Source organism: Paramacrobiotus metropolitanus, unplaced genomic scaffold, assembly GCF_019649055.1.
Source record: "Paramacrobiotus metropolitanus isolate TYO unplaced genomic scaffold, Prichtersi_v1.0 Parri_scaffold0000005, whole genome shotgun sequence".
Lineage (NCBI taxonomy): Eukaryota > Metazoa > Tardigrada > Eutardigrada > Parachela > Macrobiotidae > Paramacrobiotus > Paramacrobiotus metropolitanus.
The window spans coordinates 3387132-3410062 of record NW_026570225.1 but is presented as its reverse complement, the minus strand read 5'-3'; the positions used below and the strand labels follow the sequence as shown (position 1 = coordinate 3410062).

At 43.2% G+C, this 22931-nt stretch overlaps 5 protein-coding genes across 6 annotated transcripts; 2 read left to right on the top strand and 3 right to left on the bottom strand.

Annotated features, from left to right (window-relative positions):
* The first annotated feature begins 443 nt into the window (after positions 1-443).
* Positions 444-3977, top strand: LOC129581355 (BOS complex subunit NCLN-like). The gene is made up of 9 exons (XM_055472363.1): positions 444-824; positions 889-1079; positions 1234-1381; positions 1621-2126; positions 2181-2368; positions 2561-2678; positions 2760-2923; positions 3023-3155; positions 3225-3977. Exons 1-9 carry the CDS (start codon positions 641-643, stop codon positions 3321-3323), a joined length of 1731 nt encoding a protein of 576 aa, XP_055328338.1. The 5' UTR covers positions 444-640; the 3' UTR covers positions 3324-3977.
* On the bottom strand, positions 3631-6278 carry LOC129581356 (probable methylmalonate-semialdehyde dehydrogenase [acylating], mitochondrial). The gene is made up of 7 exons (XM_055472364.1): positions 5989-6278; positions 5834-5895; positions 5385-5552; positions 5078-5212; positions 4627-4974; positions 4227-4488; positions 3631-4148 (listed from the first exon to the last, which is right to left on the bottom strand). Exons 1-7 carry the CDS (start codon positions 6161-6163, stop codon positions 3718-3720), a joined length of 1581 nt encoding a protein of 526 aa, XP_055328339.1. The 5' UTR covers positions 6164-6278; the 3' UTR covers positions 3631-3717.
* A 147-nt stretch (positions 6279-6425) lies between these two features.
* On the top strand, positions 6426-8353 carry LOC129581357 (uncharacterized). The gene is given in 2 exon segments (XM_055472365.1): positions 6426-7100; positions 7102-8353. Coding segments are annotated over 2 exon segments (1482 nt in total). The 5' UTR covers positions 6426-6504; the 3' UTR covers positions 7988-8353.
* LOC129581353 (FERM domain-containing protein 5-like) lies at positions 8304-15420 on the bottom strand. 2 transcript variants are annotated; one of them, XM_055472361.1, is made up of 4 exons: positions 15179-15420; positions 14608-15062; positions 9961-10005; positions 8304-9894 (listed from the first exon to the last, which is right to left on the bottom strand). In XM_055472361.1, exons 1-4 carry the CDS (start codon positions 15384-15386, stop codon positions 8656-8658), a joined length of 1947 nt encoding a protein of 648 aa, XP_055328336.1. In that variant the 5' UTR covers positions 15387-15420; the 3' UTR covers positions 8304-8655. The 2 variants fall into 2 exon arrangements, with proteins under 2 accessions (XP_055328336.1, XP_055328337.1); XM_055472362.1 differs by having other exon boundaries at positions 14608-15067; positions 15179-15319.
* A 1178-nt stretch (positions 15421-16598) lies between these two features.
* Positions 16599-20626, bottom strand: LOC129580934 (beta-ureidopropionase-like). The gene is made up of 16 exons (XM_055471702.1): positions 20391-20626; positions 19755-19897; positions 19523-19645; positions 19313-19407; positions 19039-19123; positions 18903-18979; positions 18766-18820; positions 18656-18682; positions 18445-18532; positions 18250-18297; positions 18016-18049; positions 17885-17927; positions 17584-17610; positions 17297-17337; positions 17120-17206; positions 16599-16938 (listed from the first exon to the last, which is right to left on the bottom strand). The coding sequence occupies exons 1-16, from the start codon at positions 20486-20488 to the stop codon at positions 16810-16812; spliced, it is 1200 nt and encodes a 399-aa protein (XP_055327677.1). The 5' UTR covers positions 20489-20626; the 3' UTR covers positions 16599-16809.
* Positions 20627-22931: the final 2305 nt, after the last annotated feature.

Sequence of the window (22931 nt, the reverse complement as noted above, 5' to 3'; positions counted from 1 at the left end):
TTACATTTGCTACATTACGGACCGATGGCAGACGCCCCGGCGCAATTGTTTAGTCCCGTGGGAAGCTATGTAATTATGCTGACCCTGGGTTTGCAGCAATTTATACAAGTAAAACCACGCCGTGGAATTGCCCAGACGGCTCCTATATTTCTGTTTTGAAACAAATTACTTACTATTCATTCACACTTCACATTGCGGCATTCATTCTGGCCACAGAATTGCAAGGCATCTATGGACTCCATAGCCAGCAAGCCAATTTACCGTCAACCTTCGACGGGCGGGCTTTTACTTGGATTTTATCAGTTTCATGTCCATTAGTTGAATCTCACAGTAAGCAACAACTCCACCTCGAGGTGGCTTCACGACGGGCGTGGCTTACCGCATACAGCTACTGTGCTGAGCAACCGTACCATAATAGATTTGGAGCGCTAGTAGTCAGCATCGCTCCGCGATTAAAAGAACTTCAGTGTGGGAATTGGAAACAGTAGATCATTTGCGGTTTCCATTAGTTTCCCTTGTCAGTCCGTATTTTTTCCGGGCGCCGATGTTTTGTTGACTCTCTTTCCGCCACGATAGACTTCCAACTCCACGGTAGCCTATACTACAACGGAGTCCTTGCAGTTCCGCATTCGATCAGAGGATGTTGGGCGAGCATTTGTGTGATGTGTTGGATGTATGCAGACAGGGATGGCACTCCATGGTGTGGGTGTGCCTGGTTCCCTTAACCATTCTCCTCATCGGCCCAGCCATCCGACCCGCCGTGGCAGTGCACCACTTCACGTTCCACCGCATCCAGCATTATGAAGTGTCGGGATCACTGCGGGGTAATTAGCGTGGCAGTTAAGCAGTTGGCAACGGCGCCCAGACTATGCGCTTATTCATCTTTAGGTTCGCCAGGCGTCTCGCTGAACTGCGAGGTCCGTACGCTCTTCAGCGCATCCGTCGCCCGACGGTGCTTGGTGATATCATGGAAGGAGCTCATTACCAAAGATATCTCTTCGGTGGTGCAGAAGGGTATTGTGGCGCTGATCATTGCGGTGCCACAGAACATGAACAGCATTCAGGGCGAAGACCGTGACGTGAGTGTTATTAGTGCCTCTTATCCTGCATTTGGATTATGTATTATTATTACATAAATCTAATGATGTGGAACTACTATAGTTGCTTCAGTGTTGCGTAGTATGTGATACGGAGCTCCATGATGATGACTTTGTGTTACGATTGCGGATTTAGGCGTTTGTGGAAACGGAGCAGACAATTTTGAAAATGGATCTGCAGATCCCGGTGTATTTTGTCGTACAGACACCGGAAGTGAAGGATTGGTTGGATTCGTTGGACTTCCATTCGGGAAGCGTCAACACACCGCAGACGACCACGGAAGGTGCGTTTGAACGTGTTTATATTTTTTCCAAATCATTTTGCTTGTTTGTTTTATAAAGTATTTAAGCCTCTGTTACTGCATTGATTTATTATCAAAGTATTCGTTCTCACACGAAGACGTGTAGCGACCGAATGATTTTACATTGGATGTATTAATTTCTGGAAATGCCGACCAAAAATACTTCAAGAATCTGAACCGGTCGACTTAGCTTTGATACGTTACGGGAATATTTATTTTAGAACTGCTGCAGCAAGTGATTGGAGACTATTACTACATTTCCAGCAGTTCCTATTCAGCGAAAGCCATTGGCGATGTGAAGATGTCCAATCTCATTGGACGCATTGGCGATGAGGCTTCCCTGCAGTCATCGGAACAGCAGCCGATGATCGTTCTCGTCGCTCATCTGGATGCGATCGGTGTGGCTCCGGGTCTGTCCTACGGCGCCAATTCCGATGCCTCCGGTGTGGCCGTGCTTCTGGAGATTGTACGCATTCTGAGCACGCTGAAACAGACCCAGCGATCCACACCTAAACGAGAATTGCTGGTGCTCATCAGTGCCGGGGGGAAATTTAATTTCCTCGGTACCAAAAAGTGGTTGAGTGAGCAGGTGGATGCGACAGAGAGTAGTCTTCTCGGTAAGATCCAGTATGCCGTGTGCTTAGATGGTGTTGGTGAGGACTTTCCGCCGAAAGTGTACGTCTCACGGCCGCCCAAAGAAGGATCACCGGCACATCGTCTCTTTGAGGTTAGCCATGGCGCGCTCGCCTCCGCTTTGCGTTGCATCAGTTCGACTTTGTAGGTGTTGAATGAAAGTGCGGTCAACATTGCGGGAAATGCGGCGCAGCTCGTGCATAAAAAGATCAATTTAGCTGAAGACGAATTGACATGGGAACACGAACAGTTCAGCTTGGTGCGGGTACCGGCTTTCAGTTTATCTAGTTTGTCTCTCAACAGGATCAGCGAACGGCGCTCGATTCTTGATGACAGGTAAGGGCGGAGTCCAGCGCTGTTTTCTGACGTTTCTCGGTTCTTTTTTGTCTAACTGGTTTAATTGTGACGGGATTTTTATTTCTTTTCTTGTAACCGTTGTCCCGTCGAGATATGCAATTGTGCCGTGCAACGTTTGTATTGCTAAGTCGTTAATGAAGTTTAGGGTTACTATTGTTTTGTTTCACATAGGTCAACAGTTCAGATTCCTCAGCTCACCAAAACTGCCCATTGGTTAGCCGATGCTCTGGCCCGCGAAATGTTTGGATTAGAGGGAAACGACACTCGAATTCTCCATGACAATTTTTTGGTAAGTACATAGGTGCCGGTATATACGAGTCGGGTCGCCTTGTTTTTATGTTGCTTGATAGAAGTATGTATTTTTGAATAGGCGGTCTCCGAGGAAAATATTGCATCTTGGTTGGAAATTTTGACTCGACAACCCCGACCACTACAAATGCTCACTCCCGATCATCCGGTTATGGTGGCAGTGAAGGATTATTTGACGAAGCGCTTAGTGGATTTCAAAGTGAAACCTTTGAACAGTGATAAAGCGTAAGCGTGCAAATGCGTACACGAATTTTATTTAAATGCATGCTGTTCCATTTTTCGTAATAATTTTTATTACTCACACGTGGATGTTTCGTTTCTTAGTGAATCCGACATTACCTTATACGGTCCGGTGGATGTAGTAGTAACGGCTTCTCGAACAAAACAGCCGTTTTTCGATCTTTTGGTCACAAGTATTATTGCCATTTACGGCGGACTGATGTTTTTACTTTTACAGGTAAAGTATTTGACTGCGTGAATTAGGTAGTTGGTCAGCATACATGTAAAGCGTTCGTTCTTGTTGCAGTACATCGACATCATTCGAATTACTCGCTCTTGGATGCGTCCGGTTGTCAGTGGTTCAGCAATAAAATTCCGAAATGGAAGGGCTGTAAAATATCAGTGAAGACTGCGTTGTTTGCTGGCGGCTGCTGTACATGTTTTGATTCGGATGCATACCGATATTTTGGCAACTGTTGTGATTTTTTTGAATTGTCTTATGTTTGACCCTGTTTTAATCGTTCTAAAATAACCCGAAAAAGCATGCAAGCGGTGATTGCTTAAACATTGTTATTTTCAATGACCATGGTTATTGAACTGTTGGTTAACTTCTTTTTACGTAAGTACTGGTGGCATTTCAGCCAGATCTGTAGCGCTCACTTCAGGAACAAGTATTCCGATTGGTATTTATTACGACATTAGAATCTTCAACGTTCGACGACAGTTCCCCTTTATTCTGGTCGTAATTGTTATACTTTTTATCTAATTTTGACGTGACAAATAAGAACAGATAAAATCGTTTACTGCATAATGGGCATGGCGGTGGCTGAGCGTGTATCAGTGACATCCTGCTCACGCCATAATTGTGTTATCGTTTTCATCTGCGTGTAAAACTGAATGCCAGACTTCCCGTAGAAATTGCTGTCACCTGCGAAACTCGCCCTGGAACCGGTAAAACTGAACATGGGCAACGGAACTGGGATCGGCACATTGACACCAATCTGTCCAACATCCACTTCATTGGTGAACTTGCGAGCCGCAGCGCCATTGGTGGTGAAAATGGCTGTGCCGTTTCCGTATGGATTCTCATTGATGAGCTTAATGGCATCATCAAGCGTCTCCGCCGTGAGTACACACAGCACTGGGCCAAAGATTTCTTCCTTATAGCATTCCATATCGGGCTTCACATCGGCCAGAATGGTTGGGCCGACAAAGTTGCCCTTTTCGTAGCCTAAGAGTAATCATGCAATAATCAGGTAGAAATATCTCATATATCCATCGCTTCAGTGCAATCTGTTCGCATACACACCTTGAACTTTGACATCGCGTCCGTCCAGTACTAGTTTAGCACCTTCTTTTAAGCCACTCTGAATTAGCTCCAAAATGCGGTCCTTGGCTTCGGGCGAGATAACAGGGCCCAAATCTGCATCCTGCACATGGCCAGCATTAACTCGCAGTTTCCTCGCTTTCTCCACCAAATCAGGGATCCATTTTCTGGATTCTCCAACGAAAACTGCCGTCGACAAGGCCATGCAGCGCTGACCGGCAGCCCCGAAAGCGGCACCAACAAGCTACAAAAGCAACTTATTAAAAACTTTGTCGTTCTTCACACGTTCAATCAATATTGTCGCAAGCCCAAAAAGAACCGCCTGTACACATAATTTTTTAATTTAAGGTGAATTATTTTAAATATCGTTTTACCGATTTACCTGAGTGAGGGTGTTTTCCTTGTTAGCATCCGGCATAACGACACCATGATTTTTCGCTCCGAGATTGGCTTGCACACGTTTGCCGTTCTTTGATCCCCGCTCGTAGATGTACCGTCCCACTTTATCGGAGCCGACAAAGGAGATGGCATGAATGTCCCGGTGGTCGCAGATGAAGTTGACCGCATCGTGCTGGCCGTGAATGACGTTGACGCATCCGTCGGGAATACCGGCTTCCTGGCCCAGTTCCACCAGTTTCATGCAGGCACCCGGGTCTCTTTCCGATGGCTTGATCACGTAGGTGTTGCCGCATACGAGCGCCAATGGGAACATCCAGAGCGGGATCATTGCCTGCATTGGAAATTGCAATGGTTGCATATATTATGGATAAAAAGACACAATGCTATAGAAGCATCCAATGTCAATGCAATCAAGGCGTATTCAAAGCACTCACTGGGAAATTGAAGGGAGTAATGCCTGCGCAAACACCAAGCGGCACGCGGAATGTCATTGTATCCATGTCTTTTGAAACGGACGGTAAAGTCTCTCCCAGCTGCAGAGAAGTGATGCTGCAGCAGTGCTCCACGACCTAAATGGTCAAATCAGTAAAATTATTACAACACGGAACAAAAACCACCATAAAATATTATAAGAATTCCAAGATAAAGGCACTGCAACGGTATTATAATTATGCTTCACTTCCAGCCTGCTGCTTTGCATCATTCATGCGGCACAAATTTACAGACCTACACAATCTTTACCTGCAATCCGCGCAGAACATCTCCTTCCGCATCCACCAGCGTTTTGCCTTGTTCTTCGGTGATCAATTTTGCCAGTTCTTTCATATTTTGTCGTATCAACGCTTGGTAGCGAAACATCACTTGCTGCCGGGTCAATATGGAAGTTTTTGACCATGTTTTGAAGGCTTGCTAAAATGCAGTCAGCAAGAAATTGCAATTTTTACCGCGGATACTGTCATAGTAAATAGCAATACGAAGGTACACGTCCGCATTCGTCTATTAACATTGTAACACTGTGTACCCCCTACACAGTGAAAAACAGCGCAATAATATTCAATTATTTTAACCTTTAGGAACAAATCAAATCATAATTAAAACATAAATAATTCAGTAGAAGACGATACAACACAATACATTTTTTTAGTTATCGACAGCAGAAGCAGAGAGTGTAAGCAGATTCAGATACAAACCTTCGCTGCCGCAACAGCATCCTCCATTTCGCGGTTGGTGCTTTTAGGAACTTTGCAAATGACTATACAACCGAAAAAAAACACAAGTCAATCAAATGTGTTATCTTAGCCTATCTTTAACAGCATGTAACATTTTTCATTAAATGCTGCTTCACCTTCATTTGTAGCGGGATTCTTCAGATCAATCCACTGGTTGGTTGTGGAGTCCACCATTTGGCCATTGATGAAATTCTTGACTTTAGGCACAGCCGCCGTCGATGCGTATGACCGCATCAACAGCTGATTGTACCCAAGATTGGTAGCAAAACTACGTAAAACAATGGCTGCCATTTTCGTTAAGTGTAATGAAAAGATCTGCAGAACCACAAATCGCTACAGAATGAAATCAATTGTCGTTCCCAGTAAGCGCAGCGGCCACTTGCGGGTTCGAGTAGTGATCAGCTGGGCCGCATGGATTTCACAGGAAGCATGCCAAGTCAGCTGGTTTCTTATCGTTGGCCACACCTCCTACCTGTCGCCATTCGCTACTTTTCAAGATCATTTTGAGAAGCGTGGAACACTTCCGGTGCTGATTGCTCACTGCCGTATTTACACCCACTGCCAGTGTAATCTCTGCGATATGTCACATCTACGTACCATAAAATTACCGTTCTGGAAACGCTTTCGCAAACATGGCTCATCTGGTTTCTAAAGAAGAGTTGTTTGAAAAGTTATCACATTTGATTCAGCCTCAGTTTGTGGACCGGCTGAAAACGTATCTGCTGGAAGAAACCGATGATGCGTCGCGCGATCAGAATGCCAAAAACTGGTTATCTTGGACTGCGAATCAAAAGAATTTGAAAAGCGTTTCCGGAGCCATTCCTACTGGCATCCTTCCTCAACATCTACAAGGCGAACTGGTGGACGCGAGGGTGTTTTCTCGCGGTCCCGATGATAAAGTGTACGATCAGAATGCGGCCTTTCGACAGCGCGTGGCGCGCGGCAACTGTGTGCTGGAGCTGCACAACACAGAAACATCCGAGCGAACTAGCGATTGCGTCATCTTCGCACTGAAGAAATTCACGGGGGGACTGGGCGATGATGACGATCGGGATATCGGAGATGGGTTTAAATTCCAAAAGTATTTTGTCCGACCGATCTCCGAGGCGGAACGCGTGATCTGTACGAAGAAGATGAACGGTGAAGCGGCGCATTTTACTGTGCGGTGGATTGACGGTGATTTCTATGTGATCGCCGGGTCGAAAAATGTGCATTTGTTGTTTAAAAAAGGATATTGAAAAGTACTCGGAGTCGCGGTACCTTGTTGCGCGGGATGTGGCGTCGTCGTGTTTCTCCTTCTTCCAGGCCATGGACGTGGCCGACCGCAATGCCTTGTTCAGTTTCTTCCACCACACGAAATTAACGGCGGTGTTGGAAATCCTGCTGCCGCATTATCAGCACATTGAAGATTTATCGTATCTCACTGCGCCCAAACTGTTCCTCATCAGCTGGTCGAAGACCGATCTGGAAGCGACGGTGTACGAAGATGAACTGTGCGTTCCGCCCGATTTCTGCCAGGAAGTCGGTCGCGCTTTCCACCTGCATGTCACAGGTTACGAAGTGGTGAAGCATCGGGATTTGGGAGATAAATTACTGGCTATCCGTCGAGGACATGGCTACGAAGGGGAGGTATTGTATTTTGTGAATAAAAACGATGAGGTAATCGGATTGCTGAAGAAGAAAACCATTTGGTACATTATTGTGCGAGCCGTGCGCGAGAAAGCCAAAAACGCCGCATCCAAAATGCGACGCGATCCAGGACAAAAGTTTCAATTGAGTGACGCCAGGGAGCGCATGCAGAAGCGGGTTAAGGAGATTCGCCGCTGGCTGGGCATGGATGATAAATCGGCGAAAGCGTGGGAATCTTTGACGGTGGGATTCTTGGAATGGTTAGGCGAACAGCTGAACAGCGGGAAGATCGAGAGTAAGGAATTATTTGGACAGTATCCAGTCATTTGGAATCGCTACCTGAAAGAGACTGGACGAACGGATGACATTGGAATTCGCGACATTACAAAGGCCGACGATCCCGATAATCCCGAACCCGGTGAACTGGATCAGCGAACATTTCTTGATACATTCGCTCCGAAGCACGACGATGACGCTTCCGAATGACTTCTCGGGCTTGTTTGATATTTGTTTCTGTATTTTTTTGGAACGGACCAGTTAGGGTTTATTTCGTCGTTCCGTTCGTACCGCAGTGTTTATTGTTTTTTCAGTTCGATTTGATTAGTTTCGTTTGTTTTTCGTTGGTAGATTTTGCATGCACCGATTGCACTGTTACAGCCTTAAATTTTTAGAACACTTTTATTACTTACTGTGTACAAAGTACTACTTTTTGTGCTTTTGCATTCCTTCGTATTTTCCTTTTTTATACTGGGCAGCTTATTATTCCACTTCAAATGTTGAAGGTGGTTTTGCTGCAGAGCAATTTTTCCTGCCAGTTTAATATTATGGCGCAATAAAAAAGTGATTCATTCACCGAAAGTTCGTTTTTTTGAAGAATCGAAATAATTACGCTTTAAACTAGAAGTCATGGTTTGTGCACAAACAACAGACAATCAGATTCAAACTCACAATAAAACCGAAGAAAAATTTTTAAAAGTTAAAATATAAAACCGTTAAAACTGCTGACTACAGAAATAATCTGACAGACTGTAAAGCATTTCGTATCATCAAAGCCATGATACATAATTCTGCCACACTGACCAGAACCATTGTCATATCATCCCGTTAACGTTAACTAACACATCCACCGGTGCCGCTTCTCACTTGAAATTCATTTAATTCCACCAGGAAAGCACATGACTCGCGACGAATTCTCGAATGCTGTCCATCGCTGCTAACAGCGGTGCGGGCGACAACCAGTTTGTATCATATAGGGTGTAAATGCCCAATATAGCTGTCCCGGAAATCAGTCCAACTACGGCTACCGTTCCCAACGCCGACTGTCGATGCTGCACAGCGACAGCGGCGGATGCCGGCTGTACTGTCTGCGAGATTTCTCTGGTCAGCTCAAACCGTCCATTACTTAAAATATCATCGATATTCTGATCCATCTCCTGCTTAGCCCTGGCTAATATGCTTTCCGTTACCGGTCGTCTAAACTGTAGATCGCTACCAGTTCGCGACGGCATAGGTGAAGGAAGTTTGGTGCTAGATGACGGTTCTGGTGGCATATCGAACGGAGACGGAGAGGCAGGTGGATGGTGCACCTCCGAGGGAACGGCCTCCATATAGGCGGGTGGCTCCGGCGTCACTACTATCAACTCTTCCGACCGGTTTTCACCGGGTACCGGCGATCCGCTGCCGGATTCTTTGGGTTTGGGAAAGAGGCTGGCGCGCCGGTGAAGGGCTGGCGTGGCCACAACGCCCTCATACACGTCCGGCTCGAGCTTATGTGCAAAGGCCGCTCGCTGGAATGTCACACCGGAACGGTGCAGAGTCGAGCTGGCTTCCATGGCTTCTCGTGCCACACGCCCAGAGAAGCGGACACGTGATGCACGAGAAAAGATGGTGGAGCCGTTTGAGACCGGCTTGATGGTCTTGCTGGTCGGGGCTGTGAAGAAGATCTTGGTCTCCAATGCATTCCGCCACAATTGCTTGGCCGCTTTGGACGTGGGGCACTTTAAGCCGCGGGTCTGTGGCTTGGATTCTCGCATGAACTGTACTAGGAAGGTGCGGCCTTCGTAAGACATTTTCAGGATGTGGGCCCAGTCCAGATGGAGGATGCGTTTTGAGCCTTGAAAAGCAATGATGCCAAAATGATTGTAGCCCAGAAAAACCGACTGATCTTCCTCATTCTTCACTTGATGGGGATCAATGCCGAAGGTGTCCAGGCGGGCAGCCTGTTCCACAAAGCGCTTCTCACACTCCGAAGGGCTTAAGTCGCGCAGGTAGTGCCACTGTTCGATGGTTTTGGTTTCGCCTTTTTTCCCGTGTTTCATTAATACGCGATAGTCTTCTGGAACATTTACTATACCCGCTGAAATGTTACCGAGTTCTGACTGGAGGATGCACGCCTGAAATTGCAAAAATTAGTACTCGTATATATGAGTATCACATTGTCTGATAAAACTGAGAATTACCAGTAGTATGGCTTCATCGCCCGATGATCCATAAAGTCGTCCATGCTAAAAGAAAAAATTCATTACTGTAATACAACATCAGAAACGCCCATCAGCAATTTCAATGGGCATAATGATGCCTCTAAATATCTTGCTCAACATTCGAACGTCAGGAGAATCTACGTCATCATTAACCCCAGGACGCTGTGGTCTCATTAACTCTTCAGAAAATCTAACACCACGAAATGTACATTCCGCTAAACCTGCCAGATTGAACTGCCGTAATTTTCTCCTCAGTATGCATCCAATAAATATTCCACTGGGCTCGAGGACGTAATGGCTTAGATCGAGCTTGCAGTCTTCTTTTTCAAACCGGCTTAACTGCCCACAAAACAACTGTTTCCGACCATATGTTAGAAATCTCAAATGTGCAGTGCATACTCTTACCCTTACAATTAAATGTAACACTCAGACCGCAAACGATCAAGACAGCAAGAAAAATCTTATGCTACGTGAATCAACGGCACACCGAAACGGAATTACATAACTTTCTCACTGCGTAAAAGCTAGATGCACCGTTACTCTCAAATTAATAATCTTCAAAAGAACGACCTTTATTATGACCAAAATTGATCGAAATCAAATTTGAGCAACAAAAAACGATGTACTTCACCAGTCAGCGGTTCAATTGTTCAACTAAACATTAAAAATAAATTCACTGGATCCAAGATTTTCTTACTTAGCTAATCTAATAAAAATTAGTTAAGTAATACATTACGCCCTCTCCCACTGGTAAGAACAGTGTTAATGCTTCTGCCTGATTGTGAAGTGATGTAGCTCTTTTGAACAAGCAGCGGCTACGTCGACTGTCAGCATCCCCAAGCACGTAAGGATAAGTAATTAACAACAGTCCATATTGACCAGGACTTCCCTATCGACCCATCTCACTGCAAATAAATTGATGAATTCCCGCAACTGCAACTCTCCGACAAGTCTGCCACTCTGGCAATCACGATCAGTTCTCGCAATTTCAATGCCACATAAGTACCACAGTCTGTATTGAACACAATAATCTTCTACAGTTTACAGTGTACCGGTTGTCTTATGAGAGACGGGGATATAATTAAGTAATAATTTTCAATCTGAATCGATAATCCAAGCTGTACATGTTTTCTTGCAATGGCGCTTTAATACGCTTAACTACCAACATGTACAGCCACCACGCAGGGAATAAATAGATCAAAATACCTGGAACACAATTACGGTAATGATTACATTGATTAGTATGGCTGCCAATAGTTAGAACACTTTTGTAACACATACAATGATCTATCTATGACTTCCACACAATTCCCCCGATCAAGCGGCTAATGCTTCCCTTACGCACTGACCATCATAATTTGCTAGTAGAATGTTGGCCATTCGCTTTTTTAACGTTATGGCGGGTTTTGTCACTTTTGTAATAATAAATGTGTAAAACAAAAAAATCACTGATCGTCTGTTAAAACCGGTGCCGTCCTGACTCATCTGTCATGTCCGTGATGACGATAGCATATACACATGGTTCAAAAGTTACGAAATCATTCAAATTCCGGTATTACGCTTTTTACAAATTGATAAATAATTCCGAATAATAGTTTCTGCAGTATATCAGCTAAAACCATCCTAATTTCAAAATCAAACTGTTTTTGTCGCTAGTTTTAAGCACAATCGTCGAAAATCTGGTACGCTGCACGATAATTTTTTGCGTAATGGGATCTCCTGCATACTCCTATAAAGTGCATACAATTTGGTGGTCCCAGGATCCGGAATCCGGATTCTGGCGATGCTCTTAAAAAGGAAAAATGCTTAAAAGGATTAACTGATACTGCTGACGCATGTCACTGTCAAGCCCGCCGATTACTAACTATAACGCATGAAACAACCGATGCACGCTCCCGCATATATGAACTGCCAATCAATATGATCACGCAAAAAAAATAGAAATCAATAGCGAGTGGAGTGCCGGTTGTCGCTCTTCCACTGGCAACTCGCATTCACACACTCACACAATACCCGCTCTCAAGAAAATCCCTAATCGAACTTTTCAGCGCCATACACAGTGACGCAGAGCACCGTGTTTTACCTGGAGATCGCGACGCAACTGCAGGAATAACTGATAAAGCGTCAGCTCCTGCGGAGGCGCAGTATGGGATCGGGCGGTAGAATTTGACGCGGAAACACAGTATAACATTGTCCACATCTTTTCCGGCCTTCTTCAGCTGCTTCCGTGCATTCTTCCTAAATCCAGCCAGCGACGCTGCTTCTCGTCAACAAAACGCAGGCCAAAGTAGTCTTTTCAATGAGATTAAGATGGTCGCAGATCCGGTCGAAGAGCTTCTGGCTGTCTTCGCTCTTAGTATACGTGGTCTCCCATGATGAATCGTCCAGATACTTCACCGTGCAGCGATATGTTTCGCGCTCGTGCCCGAACCAGTGCGGCATTCTGGCCACGGTCATGATATTGAGAGGTGATGATGATGATGTTTTCACACGAATCACAACACACTCCACGCAGCGACCGGTCTGGCCTAATCTAAGAAAACACGTTAAACAGTCACCAGACGGCTGACATTAACAAGATTTACACTGCGCGACAGGGCAAACAAACAAATTGAGAAATATATATCGCACACACTGCATACCCGTCAAGAGACAGCCACTTCTTTCCCTCAGACAAGCCCCGGAAGTCTGATCTAATACTATCAATGAAAAGTCAAACTCCTCTCGGACATGTATCCAGATATTGTGAAGGCAGCCCAAATTTGGGATGAACGTGATGATGAAAGGGAGCCAACATGATAGATCGGCTGTACCGTACTTTACCGCGTACAGTGCACACTTCGCACGCATTGGACTGGGCGGTTACTACACAGAATACACACAGCCAGTAAGTACAGTACTTATTTCTACTGACAAATGAGCGACTGGTCTATTCAGCGTTCACTGAACGACGGTGAATGTTGATAGCCAGACAGAGGAACCGGAAATGCGCTGTTGGTAGACCTTCCCAGCCATGCCCAGAAAACTTCATGTACTGCGCATTATCCCCGTCACAGCTCCGGCTCGTATCGACCATTTATTCCGATTCATCATAAGTTGTAAATCTCCAAAGCTCCGGATGCGTAATATTCCATTTCGTACTCGTACGCAAATTCCTTTGAACCTTCCCTGTCATAACGCTTCACACTTCCTGCATAACAGCAAATCTTTGCTGTTACGAATAATTGTTAAATGTAAAAATAATACATTACACCCTCTCCCACTGGTAAGAACAGTGTTAATGCTTCTGCCTGATTGTGAAGTGATGTAGCTCTTTTGAACAAGCAGCGGCTATGTCGACTGTCAGCATCCCCAAGCACGTAAGGATAAGTAATTAACGACAGTCCATATTGACCAGGACTTCCCTATCGACCCATCTCACTGCAAATAAATTGATGAATTCCCGCAACTGCAACTCTCCGACAAGTCTGCCACTCTGGCAATCACGATCAGTTCTCGCAATTTCAATGCCACATAAGTACCACAGTCTGTATTGAACACAATAATCTTCTACAGTTTGCAGTGTACCGGTTGTCTCGTATGAGAGACGGGGATATAAGTAATAATTTTCAATCTGAATCGATAATCCAAGCTGTTTTCTTGCAATGGCGCTTTAATACGCTTAACTACCAACATGTACAGCCACCACGCAGGGAATAAATAGATCAAAATACCTGGAACACAATTACGGTAATGATTACATTGATTAGTATGGCTGCCAATAGTTAGAACACTTTTGTAACACATACAATGATCTATCTATGACTTCCACACAATTCCCCCGATCAAGCGGCTAATGCTTCCCTTGCGCACTGACCATCATAATTTGCTAGTAGAATGTTGACCATTCGCTTTTTTAACGTTATGGCGGGTTTTGTCACTTTGGTAATAATAAATGTGTAAAGCAAAAAATCACTGATCGTCTGTTAAAACCGGTGCCATCCTGACTCATCTGTCATGTCCGTGATGACGATAGCATATACGCATGGTTCAAAAGTTACGAAATCATTCAAATTTTCCGGTATTACGCTTTACACAACTGAAACAGGAGGGGATGGTCCGATAAAATACTTTAAATGTAGTCTCGTAAGCAGACAATTTTCATCAAACTGTTTTTGTCGCTAGTTTTAAGCACAATCGTCAAAATCTGGTACGCTGCCGCACGATAATTCTTTTTTTGCGTAATTAGGATCTCCCTGCATACTCCTATAAAGTGCATACAAATTTAAGTGGTCTCCAGGATCCGGAATCCGGATTCTGGCGATGCTCTTAAAAAGGAAAAATGCTTAAAAAGGATTAACTGATACTGCTGACGCATGTCACTGTCAAGCCCCGCCGATTACTAACTATAACGCATGAAACAACCGATGCACGCTCTTCCCGCATATATGAACTGCCAATCAATATGATCACGCAAAAAAAATAGAAATCAATAGCGAGTGGAGAGCGCCGGTTGTCAGCTCTTTCCACTGGCAACTCGCATTCACACACACACTCTCACACAATACCCGCTCTCAAGAAAATCCCTAATCGAACTTTTCAGCGCCATACACAGCAGACGCCAGTGGCAGAGCACCGTGTTTTTACCTGGAGATCGCGACGCAACTGCAGGAATAACTGATAAAGCGTCAGCTCCTCATGGAGGCGCAGTATGGGATCGGGCGGGTAGAATTTGACGCGGAAACACAGTATAACATTGTCCACATCTTTTCCGGCCTTCTTCAGCTGCTTCCGTGCATTCTTCCCTAAATCCAGCCAGCGACGCTGCTTCTTCTCGTCAACAAAACGCAGGCCAAAGTAGTCCTTTTCAATGAGATTAAGATGGTCGCAGATCCGGTCGAAGAGCTTCTGGCTGTCTTCGCTCTTAGTATACGTGGTCTCCCATGATGAATCGTCCAGATACTTCACCGTGCAGCGATAGTGTTTCTGCGCTTCGTGCCCGAACCAGTGCGGCATTCTGGCAACGGTCATGATACTGAGAGGTGATGATGATGATGTTTTCACACGAATCACAACACACTCCACGCAGCGACCGGTCTGGCCTAATCTAAGAAAACACGTTAAACAGTCACCAGACGGCTGACATATTAACAAGATTTACACTGCGCGACAGGGCAAACAAACAAATTGAGAAATATATATCGCACACACTGCATACCCGTCAAGAGGCAGCCACTTCTTTCCCTCAGACAAGCCCCGGAAGTCTGATCTAATACTATCAATGAAAAGTCAAACTCCTGTCGGACATGTATCCAGATATTGTGAAGGCAGCCCAAATTTGGGATGAACGTGATGGTGAAAGGGAGCCAACATGATAGATCGGCTGTACCGTACTTTACGGCGTACAGTGCACACTTCGCACGCATTGGACTGGGCCTGGCGGTTAATACACAAGAATTCACACAGCCAGTAAGTACAGTACTTCTACTGACAAATGAGCGACTGGTCTATTCACCGTTCACTGAACGACGGTGAATTTTAATAGCCAGACAGAGAACCGGAAATGCGCTGTTGGTAGGCCTTCCCAGCCATGCCCAGAAAACTTCATGTACTGCGCATTATCCCCGTCACAGCTCCGGCTCGTATCGACCATTTATTCCGATTCATCATAAGTTGTAAATCTCCAAAGCTCCGGATGCGTAATATTCCATTTCGTACTCGTACGCAAATTCCTTTGAACCTTCCCTGTCATAACGCTTCACACTTCCTGCATAACAGCAAATCTTTGCTGTTACGGAATAATTGTTAAAATGTAAGTACTGTACGGATGAGTACTGCAGTCAGAGTGTCAATTGTATTGTAGATACGTTATACATTATATATATGTATTATAATATACAACAATAAAACGGCCAGCATAGCATACAAAATCTGCCCTACGAGTATAGATGGACACCAAGAATGCTTCTACAAAATTGATGATACTAATCATAAAAAATATGCAATAAGTGGTTCTATTTGCAGGTGTGCCAAATTAAATAATTTGCATTGGGTGATAAAAATTTTACTCTTTTGTACAACATGCCACAATAAGAAAATAGACCTAGAGATATTATTCTCTTTTAAATCGATCAGAATTTTTTGATCTGCCAAATACTATTATATGCCGTATGTGTGTAATGCAGTGTATCTCCGGAGAACAGAGATCAGCTACCCTAGAGAAGACGAAAAACGAAAGCCTGCTAAATCCGGCAAATATGTGAACAAACCGGAAAATATGATCACGATCACCAGCCGGCAGTCGTTGTTCAACCTTGGGGACCTACGTGTAGCACGATATTTACTACATTGTGTTTGCGACGTCGAAAGAACAAAATCACTTATAAACAACTTTGTAGAAACTTTAATGTGTGAGCCGCAATGCCGACTTTGTTGTTTTACGTCCGATTATTAACACTATGCGTAATTCCACAATAAGTAGTGTATTGCAGTTACGCTGCCTATCGTACTTCCACATTTACGGAATAGTTGTACCACTCTAGTAAATTAGTAGTACCATACTAAAACAGCGTGACTACTTGTAATTACACCGCCATAAATAATTAATCAGCATAATGAATGTCTATTAGAAAAACTGGTAACAGTTAACGTTTACTGAAGCATGCTCAACAAACAGTTTACTTACAGACTCAACATTGACAATGCAAACTTTTTCGGCATGTGTATTAGTAAATATTGCGTACTTCATACCTGAAACAATTTGATTTGCAGTAATAACACCAATAAACATTTGCACCGTTGTCGTTAACAAACTAAAAACTCGATACTCGTAGCTTAGTTGTGATGTTCTTAATTGGATCCATTCTCCTGAACGTTTTGACCTTTCGCATTATTAGGTGGGTGGACAGTATGGGGCAAGTATTCTCGCTTGGCAAGTTTCGCAAACTCTGCAGCATAGTGATCCAAGCGTTGAGTCATCTGAAAATGCAGGATCGAAGTTATTTTTTTGTATGTCTTTTGCAGGCGTAAAAATATTGTACAAATACTGTCATTATCTTTTGTTGCACTTTACTGTGGATAGCACTGCATTGCTACGAGTACCTTTTGTATGTATTAACAATACTCGTGGCTGATTAGAGTAATAAGTAAAGTACAATACCTTGAATCCCCATTTATCCGACACTTGGCGGTTGAGGTTTAAATCCATTTGCACCACAAGCAAACCATCGCGCTCACGTGACAAACCCTATTTTAAGGCAACAAAGGTACCTCAAGGGAGATGCTGAGCTATTTTGGGCCAATCTCCACGTCTATGTGTGAAGTATCATGAACTAACCGGCGTTCGAATCCCATCTGGTGCTGTGACGTAACTGGATCCTAAAATCAGATCACAACGTTACGCAGTGGCCGCTTCCGGTCTCATGCTAGACGTCAACGGCAGACAACTCCGTGTTGTTTATACGTGCATTTGCGTGTCTATGAACATGAGCGTACGCTTGCATAAGTAATTATAGTTTCACCTGGTATCCGAGCAATTTTAACTTCCAGACCTTGGTAATTAATGTTCGGATAGTTTATTTAATGAATAAAAATATTATTAATAGGTCACGGCAGCTCTCTTACCATAAAATGGTCCAAAATCTTTGTGAGCTACAAAATAAGCATACAGTTTCCAGTGTTTAAATTCTGAACACATGTCCAAATCCAATTACTTAAAGGAATGTATTGACACATAATTTTAAACCCATTCACAACTATACGTTTGTTTTGTGCATATCAGTACCAAAAACATCATTAATTTTATGCAGAGTTAGTGCGTGGCGTATAAATAAATAACAGCAACTACAGATTATAAGAAAAATAACATCGATCGATCGATTGACGTATCACGGCAAGCAGACAGGTCACCGTAGACTCGGTATACCTGATTTCCCGTCTCCGGATGTGAATGCATTAGGAAAGGTTTCCTGTATTAATCGAGTTTACAATCAATCTCAGTCAAATATCTTCAAGCGGAATTCGATAAAGAAAATGTAAGTAAGTAATTAAGCTTACTGTTCCAACACGATTAATCGAACACGTGAAATAACTGAAAGAAAACCGGCAAGATTAATGCTTATCTGCACGTACTTTATAGCATAACCAAGGTGTAGCATAACTAACGCACTTTAATATGGCTGTCAGGGTACTCGTATAGCAGTTACCACAATATTATTTAACTGGAGTTTCTATACTTCTGACGGTAAGTGTAGTGGAACATTCTCTTGTACCAGACTAAAATGGTTTCACCTGTTAGCAATTGCTGCATTTCTAGCTTCCACACCCCATAGTGGCTCGCTAAAACATACAAAAAAGTATTGAAGTATGCTCAATGAACGCTTTAATTTGGCACTTATATATTCTTAAATTCGATCAGCGTAGCTAAATGTGAAACTGTCCCGGACCTTCGGCTAGCAATAGCGCTGGGCTAATGTCTCGGTTTACCTTAATCCCGCCACGGTACAAGAAGGATTGAAAACAATTTCTGCACCGTTCACTTGCAGCATAAACCAGTTGAGTGGATGATGTCGATCTGGAAAAAATAGCTTATCCTAAATCGTTAGATATCATAAACGACAATTATTTTTCAAAAAAGTATCCGTCTAATAAATTATTTATTCCGTCATGACTCATGACCGTAAAGAGCTCCACTGACCGTAGCAAACACTGATACCAATGCGACCTGCAGAGTGAAAAACACCATTATGAACAAGATACTTCGGTGCAGTATCCCGTGTTACTCCTCACAGAAACAGATCATATTACCGTATGGAGTTTGGAAAACTGGATGTCCACTGTTTCCTTCCATATAATACGTACTCTATATAAGTAATTTACTTCCGACTTAACGCAGACTTGAGTATAAACATTCTCATAATTATAGAGAATTTTTACATTCTCACCTCGTTGAAATCTCCAACGCGAGGAATGTGATTTTTTCGTTGAGTACCAATTACACTTCCGTCAGTGTTGATCACCACTGCAAAAGCAAAACGTAAAGTGTACCTGGTGACGGGGAGACTTAGTGCAAACAACTACCAGCGGTGTTCCAAATTATATCACCGCGAAGAGTGTCGCGCTCCAAAATCGGGCAGATAACCACCATGTTATATTGCTTCGCCATCTACAACAATTCGAACTATTATGAAAAACATCCACTGTAAGCATGCTCGTATCCCTATTTAGTGAAGAACAGAAGCAGTGCGATACTGCTGTTAGATTTGTTTTGCTCGATTAACGAAAACTTATTCCCCCTTTCATAATTGATAAAAGGGGTGAAATGGTCTATGTCCTGTCCGTTGTCAGTGGTCACCTTTGAACAAAGCGAGACAGTGGGCCCGTTAGAAATTTCCTCCGCAAATTCGCACCATGGCAATCGCTCGCGCGTGCAAAACGCAAAAGGCATATCTGAAAAATCATTATGGTCAATATACTACTGTAGCGTCAACGTAGCATACTTTTAATCGCAATCATACTACAGTCTGCACATATAAATATTAATATTTGTTTACACTTGTCTTACGCCAACATTCCTCGAAGCAGACGACATTGACTCCCGATTTACTGGCCGCGTCGAAGAAGCATTTTGCTTTCTCGAAAATGGCATCCCGTTGAATTTGCACCGGCTCGGTGGTTGCAGCTGCGACTGCTCAAAGGGAAAGATAAACGTTTTTACGCGATCAAGAAGTAGTCTGATCCAGAAGTGGACGTGGTTAGTTGTAATACGGCTTTCCGTGAGACTACTGTACTCGTACTGGACGTCTGCACTAATCCGACGCGAACGATTCTCGCTGGGCGAGTGGATTCTGTCGCAGCCGTGAACTGGTAACCCTGCATATCGAATCCATGTTTCTTAGCGATGGCTAACGCTTCCGGTGGAAGCTGAAGACTCAGATCACTGCGGCATGAAAAAAATCGTCAAAATTTAATGTCGTCAAACAAGAATTACACAACAGCCATGGCCCACCATTGTTAAATTAAAGCAGTAATGTGCTTATTATTATTGCTATTATTAACATATATGGTACTCGTATACCTATTCCATGCAGACCAATGCAGTCAGTGAGTGAGCTATTTTAAGCAATTAGCAAGCTATACTGAATAATGCATTTTGAGTTGTTTTGAAATATCAGTTGCGACTAAAACGTGGGCTTAATTACAAATCTGGGGTGCTCCAGCTCCAGAGTCTTGCGTGGGATAGGAAAACCGAATATAAAATATACTTATGCAAATTGCCGGTTGAAGCTGTTCAGTGCGACGTTTATTTAGGTAAATAAAGCTATAGAGTTCTAGCAGTAATTGGATAATTAAGCATTGAATTTAAGCATTGAATTTTGTTAAAAGATACTGCGCTCAAAACTGTACGAGTATTATCTAAATACTATACTTACGAAGGAGATTTTCCGTAAAGAATTTTGTACACGAAATCCCGCTGTTCGTCCGGAAGAGCATTAAACACGTCTTCCACTCTTTCCGAATGTTTAGCCATTGCTGAGAAACTTCGGAGATTTTGGTTTTCGAAAGTTTAACGTCAGGATATGATTGACTTGAATGCTAAGTTACCAGCTCCGGTTTAGTTTGGCTGCGAACGATGCTTAAAGTGTATAAAAAAATTGTAGGCAAGCTGCAAGGACAACGTGCTGCGAGCTGCGATTAGATAAGCTGATTTATCAGTAAATCGCTTGCCCGTGACTGTAAGAACTAACTGGTAAGAAGGTACTGTATGTACTCTTAAATTAATTGTGAATTGTCGTATACGACCACGAACACCGTAACCTTATGCACGATTAAAGGAGCATAGTTTTAGTAGAAGTATAGAATGCAACCATGTATAGACATCATTATCGGGCTGCACATCAAAGATGTGATTCCAGATATGTAAGCCAATGTCAGAAAATTATAAGGTTGGTGGTTAAAATAACAATGAAACAGCGTATAATATTTATTGTTAGCTTGAAATTTGCAAATAAATAAGTATAAAAAGCAAAGTATTTACGTAATATTAATCTTATTCAGTTTTTGATTTTGTACTAATCATGCTTTCCTCAAGAAACACCGACTGTGTGTGCACAAGGCCGGGTATATAACAGCGCGCGCGTGACCTTTATAAGCATCTGGCCTTCGTCCGTGGATCATGGTCTCAGTTGGAATATCCAATACAGTGGCTTACAGTGTTACTTACAAAAATCGGTTTATCACATGTAGTCTTCTGACATCGTTTCTTTACGCATACGTATCGTATACATATCATCTATGTAAATATACGTATGTTGTGTGCTGTGCATAATAATGGACTGTACTGAACTTGTACATGTAATACCACAAAATGCTGTATTTTGCAACCTGCAGCTAAACTTTAATTTCAATCCGTAACGTGACCGCACTCATCGTTCTAACTGTAAATTGCTCTGCAGCCATGCATGGCTGTACTAAGCAATCCCAAACTTGGTGTTTTCTCTACTGACCGAAAGCATAAGCATCGTAACTAATTTACTGAAATTTTAATCAAAATTTTTGCAGGGTTTAATCGTTGAAACAAGGTAGAGGTGTTATTGTGCTGATAGTATTAAAACACTATAAGCAAGTGAACTGCAATTTTACGGCGTCTTAACTCGCGAGTGCCTTTTGAGTAATGAATGAATGCCAGTGTAAATTGTTGACGCAGGAAGAGTATCTCAACATGAATGCATGGAGAACTGGAAAGATCCTTCAAGGGCTGTTTTGTCGTGAAGTACTGTTAGGTTGCATCATTTGACCCTGATCTAAATGATGGAAGCTCAAAGAACTCGATACACGCAGAAGTCGGTAGAAATGCGGAACAAGCTCAAGCCTAAGTCTTCACAACGAACTGTGCCGGAACTGGCTGCTCTTAAAGGTTACACGTCACAAACAACGATTTTTATTAAATTTATCTGTTTCTTGTGTGGTATAAAAACTCAAAACATTTGCTCAAGTGGCGTTGACATTCAGCTGCACAAATAACCTTCGATAGAGTCTTTCAAAGAATTGTGCGTGTATATTGATATTTTGATTTGGCAATTGCGATATACTTTACAGTATATTTTAATTCGGCTGTGCTGGTATTGTGCAAGTACCGTATAAAGCAGTGCATAATGACCTTACGTTGTTCGCTACACTTCATGTCACATTAATATTTCTTTGTTTTGCTTCGTGGATCAGAGAAACGTCGGCTACAAGATCTAGAGAAGGTAATAATAAATTATGTTTTATCTTTAACAATAAGTTTAGCGCAAATAATATCTACTTTTTCGCGTGGATGACCAGTTCGATAACGACAGCAGAAGCAAATTTACATCGCGCACAAAACAGTCTAACAAATCGAAGCACTTTAACAAAGAGCTTAGACTGGTTACAGTACTTTTGTTGCTCCTTTCAATTTGCTGCAATTTTCGTCCGTCCTGTGGTCCGCATAATGCTGCAACACAGCGCGATTGCATCCTTGCTTTCTTATATATTAGTTTTTTAGCGTTTTAAAATAATGAAGTACTATACACCTACGAGCATAATATCACTAAACTTTGGTGATATTATGCTACGAGTTATGACAGTATTAGGTGTCAGCTGTTGTTATACGCGCTTACATCTTCAGGCTTGCACATGTACGATGCGTGTACCTGTTGATGGCACGTTGGCTTTTTAAAAAAAATAATTTTTTAACAGACATAGTGTAAAGCCAGGAAGCTTGTCCATTTTGCCTATTAAGCCCCCTAAATACACAAATCTTGATTGTTATGAAGGATTACGCATCACCTCTGAGTGCCATCTGATTACACTAAATCAACACCGGCACTGTGCAGCAGGTTTTTGTGACACCCCAGTTTGTCGTTCCTGATCAGCGCCAGCGTATAGGCCTCTTGGCCACTGGTCGCATCCGCACCGACAAGACAGCCTCGAGGTCCCGCGCGGCGCGC